Consider the following 14,271-nt stretch of genomic DNA (forward strand, 5'->3'; position numbering starts at 1 on the left):
AGAAGAAAAAGATGAAGAGACATTAGATGGTCAGTGTCCTGGTTCCCAAACTGAGTGTTGAAGGACCACAGGGTGTTACAGTAACTCAGAGAGGCACTGTGGGAACCAGCAGCACAAGGTAATTCATAATGTTAGACTGCACCATATTCCTTTCGACAGTATCATATCTTACAAAGCCTGAATTTAGGTTGCTGTGATAAAAAGCAAACAGTTGGCCCTTGGTGTCTGCAGATTCAACCAACAGCAGATCAAAAATATTTGGGGGGAAACATTCTAGAAAGTTCCAAAAAGCAAACTTGAATTTGCTGTGCACTGGCAACTATTTACAAAGAGTTTACACAGTGTTTACAATTATTTATATAGTGCTTACATTGTATTAGGTATAAGTAACCTAGAGATGATTTAAAGTACAGGACAGAGGACATGCAAACACTATGCCATTTAAAAAAAATTTTTTTTTACTGGAGTATAGCTGATTTACAATGTTGTGTTAGTTTCTGCTGTACAGCAAAGTGAATCAGTTATACGTATACATACATCCACTCTTTTTAAGATTCTTTTCCCATATAGGCCATTACAGAGTACTGAGTAGAATTCCCTGTGCTATACAGTAGGTCCTTATTAGCTATCTATATTATACATAGTAGTGTGTATATGTCAATCCCAATCTCCCAATTTATCCCTCCCCTCCCCTTTCGCCACTGGTAACCGTAAATTTGTTTTCTACACCTGTGACTCTTTCTGTTTTGTAAGTTCATTTGTATCATTTTTTTAGATTCCACATATAAGCAACATGTGTCTTTCTCTGTCTGACTTACTTCACTTAATATAAATCTCTAGGTCCATCCATGTTGCTGCAATATAAGGGACTTGAGAACCTGCGGATTTGGGTGCCTAGCAGTGTGTGTCTGTTATGTGTGTCCTAGAATGAATCCCCCACTGATACCAAGGGACAACTGTACCATGTAAAAACTAACGTGGGATAGGAAATGTGGATGGCAGGTGTCTAAGGTTCTGGTTCTAAGGTTTGAGGAGTTGTGCGGTACCCAACAGGCACACACATTCCATAAGGAACTGGCTGTAGTAATCCAAGAATATCATATTTTTCCCTTCAATTTATGTGCCCTCCCCTCCAAAACAGCTATACCATTGTTGGGACATTAGTATTTATTCAGTTGTTTGTATCTAACTACCTAATAAACAAAATTGTTAGGTATTTCCTTTGGCCTAAGATCATGATGAAAAAATTGAGATGCTAATGATGCTGTGAACCAAGAAAGTTTGGGAACCTCTGGGTGCGCTAATGAAAATAAAAATGTCAGTTCTTTTCCTATGTTTATAGACCCCTGATTAAGCACTCCTGCTTTCAAGGATATTGTTTGCTGTCATTCCAACTCATCTAAGGACAGATAGTATTTAGCAGCCAACACAATTGCAATGTTTTTCAAATTTCAACAGAAACACTTTCTTTCCTGGAGATTAGGAGGCGAGACAGACATGGGGTAGGCTTGGGTCTAGGCTTCTGAAAGCAAGCAACAGAGGAAAAGAGAAAGGCTGATTCCTGGAGATTCAGTTCCAGTTCTGTCCATTGTGAGAGGCTGACAGTTACACTCTGTACTTGTAGTTCCACCTTAACTCCTGGTGTCCCAGAGGGCCCACGAAGCCCAGTGACCCCACCTTGACTCTGTCCTGTCCATTCACTCACCTCCATCCTAAAGTGATACAGCACGCCGGGAGCAAGATGCAAGGGAAGGCAGGAACAGTGCAGATTAACTGGAAAGCTTCATGAACTCTCCCATGAAATACAGTGACCATACTCAGCAGAGCTTTATGCGAGCTACCAACACACACATCTCTGCTAGGGCCTAGATAAGCTCGCCAGTAGGTAACTGCTGCTTCCTGGGCTGACGCGCTGTACTGAACACTTATTTAATCCTCACAGCAAGCCTACATGGGAGGTGGTGGCCTCATCACCTTCATCTTCATCCTCCTGGCAACAAAGAAACAGAGTGGGTGGTGGTCTGGTCAGCAGAAGGTCACCTAGGGCTGTCTGTCTCTTGAGTGCTCTGCTCCACAGCTGCCTCTGCTCACCAAGCCCAGGGGCAAAGGCCTAGCCAACTGCTGGGCCCAGAGGGTCTGTTGTTTGGCTGAGGGCACCCCACATCCATGTCCTGGCATGTATTAATCAACAGACTTTCCCTTTCTGCAGAAGCAGCTGAATGTCACATGACCCTCAAGCAAGTTCCAAAGAATTTCACCCCCGCAAACAAATCAAAGTCAAGATAATTCTCGCAGCACCTGGCTATCTGTGAATTGGCCCACATCATGGGTGAAATCAGCGGTACACTTCCCTGCTGATGCCATGGAGGGGAGGTGGTCAAGGAGTAGAGACCAAATTATTTATGCTTCCCAAGCAGTAAATGGTCAGAGTGGCTTTGGCTTGAATTTGTTTCATGTCAAGAAAAATGCTGGCCAATGCCAGCTGACCCCAGTCTCTCAAGAAATTACAAGTTCACAGTAGCATTCACCCTTCAGACAAAGGAAGACCCTTCCCCATCACTGCAAGGTTCTCTTATAAAGAATCACTTGGGAGGCAAGAGAAAGAGTCTAACCACAGACAGAGAAGGGGATGGGGGACCCTGACTTTGGTAAAAACCTGGCAATTTCTCAATACTAGTCAATCTGCAGTAAATCTTATCCTGTGCTAGGAACATCTTCCTTGAAATGTTAGTTACACTGACTATGGAACACTAATATCAGAAGGTATGTTTTCCTCCTGGTCCCAGAGCAGAAGCTACTTCCCCCATTCACAGTGAAGGCCCGTTCCACAGTGTGATCTGTGTCAGAAGGGAAGCACAAACAGGATTACTTTTCCATCTGACCGGCTCAGGCGGCTGCTAAGAACAGTGCTCGTGTCATCAGCCAGACTGACGTGTCTGGAGTCTGGCCAGTGGCTGTGTGCTGAGGCAGCTCTTAGAAGCCTTAATCCTCCTTCATGCAGCTTGTACATGCCCCGTCCCCCTGCCCCATGGACTTGCCAAGCAGGGCCCCATCACCTCAGACTCAAGCTGGCAGCTGCCTTGAACCAGGCGACCCAAAGCGGAGATGAGCTAGTCTTCCTGCTAAGGGTGTGTAGACACACTCTAGCTCTCTGTCCCCCACTGGACGGAACCAGGCCCACAAGGACCTTGCAGCCAGGAAGACCAGGAGCCAGACCCCAGCAGGCCACAAACCCCGCCCCGTCAATGAGAATTCCAGTCCCTTTGCTTTAGAAACCAATCAGCAGGCACATTAAATTAGGGGCAGTGAAAGTTTTGCACCATCTTTCCCCTATGAAAGTTGCCAGCAGCTGGAGGTACAGTAAAAGGTTCCACCGTGACACACGGCTTACATCATGGTGTTGATGGTTAAATCTGGGCAGACAATGTGTGAATTTAAAATGTTCCTGAGATGGGCATGCAGTTAAAAAGAAAGCAAAACTTTGATATGGGGAAGATCAAAACTACTAAAACAGCAGGGGGAGGCTAATTTTTCCTACAAAGCGCCAGACAGTAAATATACTCAGCTGTGCAAGACATACAGTCTTTACAATTCCTCATTCTACCGTTGCCATATCATGAACGCAGCCTGCTAACAATCTTTAGACAAATAGCTATGGCCATGTGCCGATAAAATTCAGACTGGCCCACAGGCCTCAGTTTGCAACCCGTTCCATAGATTTCTAGACTTTGCGTCAAGGTGAGGGAAATGTAGGTGACAAAATGCTATGTTAGAAAAGTAAAATGCACAATACAGATGAAATTAGGTAAAGATATACAAGTGGGTGAGTACGTGAAACCATAAAATGAAGTGGGATATGGTGGTGGGTCTGTGGACCACTACACCTATTTACATTTAAAAACCAACGAACTGAGGCTTCCCTGATGGCGCAGTGGTAGAGAATCTGCCTGACAATGCAGGGGACACGGGTTTGACCCCTGCTCTGGGAAGATCCCACATGCCGCAGAGCAACTAAGCCCGTGCGCCACAACTACTGAGCCTGTGCTCCAGAGCCCGTGAGCCACACCTACTGAGCCTGTGTGCCGCAACTACTGAAGCCCACGTGCCTAGAGCCCATGATCCACAACGAGAGAATCCACCGCAATGAGAAGCCTGTGCACTGCAACAAAGAGTAGCCCCTGCTCGCCGCAACTAGCAGGCTTGACCTGGCCAAGTCTCCAAGTTAGAGGCTGGAAGACTGACAGAAATACAGTGCCATTAATTCAAACTCTGCATTCCCACTGACCTAGGTCTCAGGTTGTGCCCTTCATAGGTAAGGTAAGACTGACATTTTCTTCTGGTTGCCTCTTGTAAAGTTATTACTCCTACTTCTCTGTCTGCCATTACTTTTAAACCTTTTATTTTTAAGTGATTTTGTTTTCCAAAAGAGCTGTTCTGGTGTATGCAACACTGAGATTAACCGACACTACAATATGAAATGCCAACAAAACAGGCTATTATTTCATGTAGAAAAATCCTGCTTTGAGAGGTGGACTCCAATATAGCCACAGAGTCATGCAGATTGCAAAGCCAAGGCAGGCAGTGACGCCAGGCACTTCCTCTGCCTAGATGAGAGTTCCCCAGTAGGAAGGAAGCATAGGTAACGATGGAGAACAGAAGAATCTGCAAGGAAGCAAGAATGGGAGATGGTGTTCACTTCGCTAAAGATAAAGTACTGAAGTGAAGAAAATGTCTAAGAGTGAGAAACTAGGATTAACCAAACAAGGCTCAAAGTACAGTCTTGGGTGGCCTGGGTGTAGATCAGAAAGCTTTTGAGAGTGACATCACATTGGTTCTCTGGAACCCTCCCATTTCCAACAAAAGGATAAAATCCAAGCTCATGGTCCTCATGAATGAAATTTAAAACTAGTACAAAAAAAACACCTATGGTGTTTTCTAGCACGCCAAACACCAGGGAAACATGTTAGTGCTGACCTCCAAGCAAGTGGTCAAAGTCAAGCTGTTTGGGAATTTGGGAGGCAAAGAGGAAGGTAAATGAAGTGCAGACGATGAACAACCTCCAAGACCCGATGGGTAGCAGCACATGGGCGAGAGGTAGTTTACTGTCTGTGGCTGAAATGTTCCAGAACATGCCAGCTCACAGGCACACAGTTAGTCCTGCTATGTTTAAGTGGAAACAACATAAAACTGATGAATAGACCCATGAGTGGGAAAGGTGACATTCCAACCAACTTTCCTACAATTTCATTCCCTGGGAAGCAACCTCCATGAGTATGCAAGGCTAACAGGGTGAGAGATATCCCCACAAGAGCACATCATGTCTCTAAGCTTCTCTTCAAAGCAGCAGAATGGTAGCTGAGAGGCAGACTCAAGACTACACTTACTGGGGAAAAAAGGGGCCCAGGAAGATGGCTAACACAAGAGCTTCCAGAGACACCATTATGACATCCAAGTGACACTTCAGCCTTGACCACCAAGACTCCTCACTGAGAGGGAAGGCCTAATCAGCCCCTCAAAGGCCAAGAGGAGACATGGAGACACACCAAGGAGCCAGGAACAGACACATCTATCAAGGACAAGGGCACACACTGACTCAGAGTTTAGAGATGCAGGAGAGCCTAGTTACCTTGATGAAGAGCTAAGGCTTATGGGTGACCTCTTCTTTAATGATATTACCCTCTGACCTTCACTGTGAAGCTGAATTTTAAAAGAAAGATCTGAGAAAAAGAAGGATACATCTGTCATTATCAGGCACTCTCAAGAGGTGGCTCCAGCTAAGATGACTTTTCCTCTTACCTTGCCTCACCTTTCATCAGGTACAGAACCCAAATAACAATGAAAGCTGACAGTGTCTAAACTAGACATGCACTGCCAAGGTTACAGCAAAGGCTGGTGCTCTAACAGTCAAGCAGCCCCAGGGAAACAAGCCGAGTGGCCCTGGCTTCCACACACCATTGACTTCCAGACAGGTGCTTCTCCTCTCAGGTAAGGGCAAGCCACCTCCATGCACTGCAAGAAGGTCCCTGCCCTCAGCAAACATTCAATGTTTACTTTTGCCCTCAGGATCTAACCATGTCAGTTTCAGATGGATGTGTGGATTTAAATAACCAACCTCCTCTAGATCTCAGCAACTTTCAGAGTGCAAAGAAGACAATCAGGGACAAAACTCACACTATTTCAGATGAGAACAGCTAGGGAAGCAAAGAACTTGACAGGGATCTGTTTCTTTGTGAAAACTAATGTTTCTGCTTGCCATTAATTCCACCTAACTCCCACTGAAGTAAATGATCCACAGAGGTCAAGTGCCCCAACTCTGACACAGACAGAAAAGTGGATACAGGTGCTGAAGAGAAAAGGTCAAACACCACAAAGCATGTTTGATCTCTAAGGTGGGGGTGGGGGGTGGGGGTGGGGTGCCCCCCATCCTCCCATCCCAAGCCTCCAGCCACTCTGCTCTGGGCAGCTGGGCCTTGCCACAGGCAGTGGCCACTGGCAAAGTCAGCCCTGTGTGCTGTGCCCCAGGGGACCTCAGCTGCAGCAGAATTTCACAGACTCATATTCTGCTGCACAGCCCAAGTTTACTCCTTGGCAGACATGGTCAGGTCAGCTTGTCCTTAGCATCCACTTAAGAAAATAAGAGTTGCTCACTGGTGAGGAGCTCTCAGCCCATCAGAAACCAAAACCCCTGCCCCAGTACACAGACTATCACACTCCCAATGAACCTGCAGCATTTCCTGGAACTCCTTGCCACTTTTTTATTAAAATCAGGAATAACATTTAAGGGTGTGGAACTAACGTTCATCACACATGAAGCTTCAAACCAAGATCTAGTGCACAGAATGACTGAATAAAAAAATGAAAATGTGTGCACACGCACATCTCAGTGAAAACGCCACCTGCACTCACTGGGTTTAGTTAACTGGTTTGCAAGCCGTGCACGGGGAAAGCTGGAGACGCACAATGCTAAGCAGCTTGAGGTCCATGGCCCTTCCCTACCTCTCCACATAACTCTCTGGCATTCTATGAGTTCTTCTAGACTCAATGCCCGGCGTGTCTCACCCAGCAGAGAGCAGAGCTGAACTGGGCTGGTGCCCCCACTACCCTCTTTGGGGTCTCAATGTCCTCCCACCAATGATTCCCATCTCTCTGTGCTGCTTGGGACCTGGGACAAAGAGCTACACAGAAGAGGAGCAGAGAAGTGTTCTCCTCCCATGTAACCAGTAACGTAGATGGGTTGCCACGTTCCTCCCACCCCCTAGAAGCCTTACGCAGATGAGAGATTCATCTGGGCCCCTTCCCTCCACCAGTCTAACACTTAGTGGAGAAGCAAAGGCTTCAAGAGGTGTGCCCAGTGTCAAGGGCTCAGAGGCCCCTAGGCCTTATTAGGACAGGACAGAAATGAGAAAGAGAATCCAGCTGAGAATTCACCAAAAAACAACAGGGCCCAAAGTCTTTAGGAGCCTAGAAAAGGAAGTCAGAGGAGGACCTGGTGGAGGGTGGCAATGCAGGCTGCTGCACAGGGGAAGAGATCCTTCACACTTGTACTATATCTACATGTGCCTGATAGAAATAAATGTGATCAGTCAAGTGAGTTAACAGTATATTTCACTGAACCCAATATACCCAAAATATCATTTCAATGTGTAACCACTATAAGAAACAGACATTTTACTTTTTCATACTAAATGTCTAAAATCCATGCGTACTCCACACTTTCAGCACATCTCAATTCAGGAGCTAACTTTTCATTCAAAATATTTGCTCTGTATGTAGATTTTATAAAGTTTAAAGTTAAAAAAGTAGATTCACGGACTTCCCTGGCAGTCCAGTGGTTAGGGCTCTGCACTTCCACTGCAGGGGGCATGGGTTCGATCCCTGGTCAGGGAACTAAGATCCCACATGCCACACGGCGTGGCCAAAAAAAAAAAGAAAAAGTAGATTCACATACCCAAGATGTTCCAAACATACTTCAATGTTCTCCAAAACTAAATGGGCATGCGTTTTAAAATCTTAATTAGAATTCAATAAAATTTAAAAATTCAATTCCTCAGTTCCAGTTGCAACTCATCTTTTTTTTTTGGTTTTTTTTTGGCAGTACGCAGGCCACTCACTGTTGTGGCCTCTCCCGTTGCGGAGCACAGGCTCCGGACGAGCAGGCTCAGCGGCCATGGCTCCCAGGCCCAGCCACTCTGCAGCATGTGGGATCCTCCCGGACTGGGGCACGAACCTGTGTCCCCTGCATCGGCAGGCGAACTCTCAACCACTGCGCCACCAGGGAAGCCCGCAACTCATCATTTTGATGATGTTCAAGAGCCCCAAGAGATTAGGGCTGATCTTACTGTAAAGATGTAGAAGGTTCCTCCTGCAGAAGCTAGGAGGGCTGGGGCATACATATTAGGAACTCAGCTCCAGTGCCAAAGGGACCCAGACCATTACACATTCAGGGTTGGTGTGACCCTAGTCAGTCCACACCCACCACCTTCATCACATACAGATCCACCTGTGCTTTACACCAACTTGCTATTTATAAACAAATATACTTATTTAAAAGAAAACATTAACATATCACATGCAATGTGTGAACCTGTCTGAATGGGAGACAGACATTTTGGGAGACAACATGGGAATTCTTAATATGGGACGCAATTATTGTTGATTTTCCACTACGTTTATTGTGGTTTTATAGGACAATGCCATTAAAAAAAAATAAAAACTTACACCTTTTATATTACTTATCCTTTTACTGTGGCAAAATACACATAATATGAAATTTACCATTTTAACCCTTTCTAAGCATACAGTTAAGTGACATTAAGTACAATCACACTGTTGGGCAACTATCACCCCAGTCCAGCTCCAGAACTACTTTCATCTTGCAAAACTGAAACTCCATACCCATTAAACACTAACTCCCCATTTCCTCCTCCCTCCAGCCCCTAGTAACCACCATTCTACTTTCTGTCTCTATGAATCTGACTACTCTAAGTACCTGATATAAGTGTAATCACACAGGATTTGTCCTTTTGTGTCTGGCTTCTTTTACTTAACAAAATGTCCTCAAGGTTCATCCATGTGTAGCATGTATCAGAAGTTCCTTCCTTTTTCAAGGCTGAATAACATTCCATCGTATAGATACACCATATTTGTTCACTCATCCCTCCACGGACACTTGGGTTGCTTCCACTTTTTCACCATCATGATATACTGCTATGAACATGGGTATACAAATATCTGTTGGAGTCCCTGCTTTCAAGAAAATGCCTTTATTCTCAAAGAGATGTTTGCTGAAGTACACAAGGTAAGATACCACATTTGCGACATACTTTCAAAGGACTGAGGGGAAAAAAAACAAACCTGTGCATCGATAAATAAAACAAGTGTGGCAAAATGTTAACTGGTGAATCTACTTTCTGTAGCTATGAAAAATTTCAAAATTAAAAGAAAAAAGTCATTAACTTAAAAACCAGCACCAACTGCTATAAAGAGAAAGTCAGTGTAAAAATAAGGACAATGAAAACAATGTTGGCATGGCTTCTAGGCCAAGATTCTTAGCACTCAATGTATATACAAAGGGAGATTAGCAACTGATGAGACTTCTTCCTCAAAGTGACAGAAGGACTGTGGGAAACTGAAAAGGTAAATGTACCCTTCTCCCATGGGGATTGCTAGTCCTAGTACTAGCTGAAGTCATGCCACTTAGGGGTTAGGCATCACACAATCTGGTAACATTGTTGAGCAGCTGGAGAGCAAATTTATCATGGAGGCTACCGCAGGAACAAATCAAGACCAAACTCGGGGGGAGGCATGTGGAAAATGGGGTCAGACCCAAAGATAATTTAAGAGGACAAGTCCTAGTTGTTGAGGCCAAAAGGGAGCCCAGGATTAACTGTTGAGCCACCACAAGACAAACCTGGATCCAGGTATAGGAGCGAAGAACACCTGAGCTGAGTAACAGGGCCGAGTGAGACCATTCGGCAGGTATAGGAGCGAAGAACACCTGAGCTGAGTAACAGGGCCGAGTGAGACCATTCGGGACATTGTGTGTCCAGAGAGGAGAGTGCCCAAATTGAAATCCCTGCCAGGGGAGTAGGCAGAGTCGTGGGAATCAGCAGCCTCCTGGATGGTGAAACCACAGGGCAGGTTAGAAGTGGTAGGTGGGGGCCCGTGGTCTCAGGCACCACAGCTGCTCCTGGGATTTTCAATGAGGCTGTTGGCAACCTGCGGGGTTGGGGGGGGAACCAACCACAGAAGTTTGTCCTCCAAGAGTTGAATAGTTGATGTGAAAGTGGAGGAAGCGGAAACCAGGAAATGTTTAATGTGAGGTACACAAAGGCTTTTAAAGCATCAAGACACTGAAGGAGAGTTTTGGATCAAGGCGAACACACCAAAGACAGAAACAAGATGAGAAAATAACTTCCAAAGAAGGTTCCAGGGCATGGGCTAAGATACTGCAGGGCCCCTGGGTTCCTCATAACTAGAGGAAGGGGACTGGAACACAGGTTCCAGTTATAAACTTAGCTGCTTCCCAGAGGCTGTTTTGTGAGGCACACGCAGAATTCAGCCAGGACTACTGACACTACCCTGAGCCCTCCACAAACTTGGATGGTGCCTCCCACTAGCATTAAGGAGAACTGAGCCATTTTGCACTTCCCTTGTTCTGGCCTCAGCAGCCAGTGCTACCCAGGATCGTGTGCTGCACTAGGCCAATGTGAGGAAGTCAGCACATAAGGGTGACTTCAGAATAGGGTGGGGGTGCCGACCCGGGCAGATGAAGGAAGGCAGAGCTCTGAGTCCACCCTCAATGAATGGCATGAATGAGCTCTTTCTATGGCAAAGGAGAATGTGCAACAGTACCATCTGCTATGGAGAAAGAAAAGTCAGAGAACAGGCACGGAGTCCTCAGCCCTCCACAGCCTGGGGAAAACAACCACCTGGGTCCCCACCATGCCAATGCAGCTGGAACAGGCAAGGCCTGAACATGAGAAGCCAAACAATGTGAGCTATACAGTCTCTGTAACAACTGGGGGAAACCAAAGTACAGAACCACCTCAGAATTGCCTCATCTCCTCCACCTCTGGCTGCCCTATTCAACCTCGTCACGTCCCCAACTCAGCCCCCCACGTTTCCAGGCTCAGATATTAGTTCCCAGAGCCAGTGAGGGTTGAGATGCTTTACCAAGATGCCTCCAAATTACTCCAGCAGAAAGTTAGGCTTCGTATCAACTTAAAATCAGAAAATAGGTGGGCATCATTTCCCCAACCCTAAACGGCTAACAGGATAGCTCAATCTGATGAAACCAGGAGAATGGAAGCTGGGAAAGGTGTGGCTTTCGGGGGCACTGCCCTCTCCCCATGGGGGCCACCACCCACAGCCAAGACCCTGCTCCGACGGGCAGGAAGGCATAAGGCACTACCTCCCAGAGTGCCACCGTCACCTCAGCAAGAGGCTCAGGTGAAGGAAAGCTTCCTGAGGAAGGAATTGTTTTATTTTGTCTCTTAGAGAGGTGTGGTTTAAAGGCAGGATAGACAAGTTAAAATCACCTGACCTCCAAGCTCTGGTTGGGGTAGAGTGTCACACACCTGAACACAAGAATCCCCAATGATAGGGAGTTCCCTGGTGGTGCAGTGGCTGAGAATCCACCTGACAACGCAGGGTACATGGGTTCAATCCTTGGTCGGGGAAGATCCCACATGCCGCAGAGCAACTAAGCCCATGTGCCACAACTACTGAAGCCCTCGTGCCCTAGAGCCCGCACACCGCAACTACTGAAGCCCGCATGCTGCAACTACTGAAGCCTGCACACCTACAGGCTGTGCTCCGCAACAAGAGAAGCCACTGCAATGAGAAGCCCGCGCACCGCAATGAAGAGTAGCCCCCCTCTCGCCGCAAGTAGAGAAAGCCTGCGCGCAGCAACGAAGACCCAAACGCAGCCAAAAAACAGAAACCAAAGACCCCAATGATAGAGACCTGTGAACAAGGTTTTGAAACCCAGAAAATGGAGTCCCTGAAGATTTTACTGAGGACCCACTTTGGATTAAAAATAAGCCCCCATCAAGCACCCCCTCCCCACAATGATATTTAAAACCAGACTAAGTTGAGTGCCATGCAGATTATCAGAAGTGTACTCAAACGGAGTCAATGTTGAAAATTTAGTACTGGACCATTTAAATTCTCTTCAAACTGCAGCAGACTTATAATGGTGTTTTCAATGTGCCTTCACTAATCCTGTTACCATGTTAGAGCACAAAATAGAATCTGTTCCCTTGGAGTTCACTGGTTGCCATAGGAATGGCATCAAAATGCATTATACTTTCAGGTACAGAAATGCACCATGGGTGCTTAGGAAGAAAAACCGTTATCAAATCCAGTTCAAACTCAAATCCCTTTAATAATAAATGGGTGCAAGTATACCTAGAACGCAACTTAAACAGATGTGCTCCAGGCCAGGGGAAGAAAAGGAAATTTCACTCAACACAAACACAGAACACCAGCCCTGTGGAAGACCCTCTAGGGAAACAGAGCCAACCTGGCCAGGCTACCCTCCTGACCAGGACCCACCATACTCTGCCCCCAGCCTGGGCAGAAACCAGAGGCAACAGAGCTCGCAGCACACACACCTTCCAACTCCAAGTCCACAGTTTTCATATTTCTGATTTATTCAATTTTTATACTGACCCATACTTATGAAAACATAAGCTTTCACCCCCAGTAGATGTAAGTTCCCTAGTAAGTTAGGCTCACTATCTCTAGTGAGTAAATACAAGAGATATAGTCTATTATAGATCTGATTTCAACCCAAAGTATCGTTTGAGACCTTTTTTTTTTTTTTTTGACATGGACCAATTTTAAAGTCTTTACTGAATTTGTTACACCATTGCTTCTGTTTTATGTTTTGGTGGGGTTTTTTTCTTTTTCGGCCGTGAGGCATGTGGGATCCTAGCTCCCCGACCAGGGATTGAACCCGCACCCCGTGTTGGAAGTCTTAACCACTGGACCACCAGGGAAGTCCCTGATTTGAGATGTTTTAAAATGTGTTCTTTATAAAGAAAAAAGTCTATTGCATTACAGAGGTAAAGGTCCCAGCAAGACCTAGATGGAAAGAGCTATGCATGCTGGCACTTTAGACCCCGAAGAACCCCAAATCATGGGGTTCTGATAAGGGCTGAGCTTGCTCCTTTTGCTAACTTTGCTCTTGTGATCCAACTACTGCTCTTCTCACCATTATCTGGCCTGCCCCGCTTCTTACCTTTGCTGCCTCACTTCACAGACACGTGCTAACATGCATCTGTCTTGTGTGGGTCTATAAGGAGATGGTGTTGAGATTAAGAACAAGCTGAAAACCAACTGGTCCAGGCTGGCCAAGCGGCAGAGGCCTAGGGATGACTGGGTATACACCCCTGTCGTTTGAGGTGTTCCTGGTTTAGGTGAAAACTTTGGATTTCTGATTCAGCTACTTAACAAACACCTTACTGTGTATCTTTTAATACTACAGGCTCTTGGGATTCAGCACAAAGACACTTGCCCTCATGTGCTCACATTCTGGCCCAGAGGTGGGGGAACAGGGACAGCCAGACAACAAAGAATGAAAATAACAACTAAAATTATGTGATGTACTATGTAAAAAAGAAAGGATGGGGGCACATAGAATTGGAGCTTTTCCAAGTCCCTACTCCTTGGGACTTTCACAAAAGCAAGACTGTGGTTCCTGATTTCATCCCATTTCATCCATATTATGCATTGAAAAGGAAAAACAGTCCACCTGGCTCACAAATTTTCTCCACTGAAACCTCTCATTCATGTGTAAATTACTCTAAAGATGGTTCCCTAGATATGTATCTATTTTGAACACAGGGGCTTGTGGCTTACTTAAAACCACAGCTTCGGGCTTCCCTGGTGGCGCAGTGGTTGAGAGTTCGCCTGTCGATGCAGGGGACACGGTTTCGTGCCCCGTACGGGGAAGATCCCACATGCCGCGGAGCGGCTGGGCCCGTGAGCCATGGCCACTAAGCCTGCGCGTCCGGAGCCTGTGCTCCACAACGGGAGAGGCCACAACAGTGAGAGGCCCGCATACCGCAAAAACAAAACAAAACAAAAAAAAACAAAACAAAAAAACCCCATAGCTTCCATTCAGTGACAGAATGTTTACACTCTCACCTTTAACAATAATGAAAAAGGACAGAATTTATTTACCTCTGAGAATTTACATATAAGACAAAAGAATTCATTAAGCCAGTTCCATACTACAGTTTTACTTTTTGCCTACACATTTAC

At 45.9% G+C, this 14,271-nt stretch overlaps 1 protein-coding gene across 8 annotated transcripts in view; it reads right to left on the bottom strand.

Moving 5' to 3' along the window:
* BRD4 (bromodomain containing 4) overlaps positions 1 to 14,271 on the bottom strand; it is an 81,724-nt gene that overhangs the window by 41,304 nt on the left and 26,149 nt on the right. For 2 of the 8 annotated variants that reach the window (XM_060144566.1, XM_060144569.1), the window contains exon 1: positions 1,706 to 1,829. The exons of 2 other annotated variants lie outside the window; for them this stretch is intronic. In XM_060144566.1, coding sequence (XP_060000549.1) covers positions 1,706 to 1,815 — 110 coding nt within the window. In that variant the 5' untranslated portion in view covers positions 1,816 to 1,829. Of the gene's footprint in view, positions 1 to 1,705; positions 1,834 to 14,271 lie in introns of those variants that run through there. 4 more of the 8 variants (XM_060144572.1, XM_060144576.1, XR_009539731.1 and 1 more) reach the window with 3 other exon arrangements.

This window comes from Lagenorhynchus albirostris, chromosome 3 (assembly GCF_949774975.1).
Source record: "Lagenorhynchus albirostris chromosome 3, mLagAlb1.1, whole genome shotgun sequence".
NCBI lineage: Eukaryota > Metazoa > Chordata > Mammalia > Artiodactyla > Delphinidae > Lagenorhynchus > Lagenorhynchus albirostris.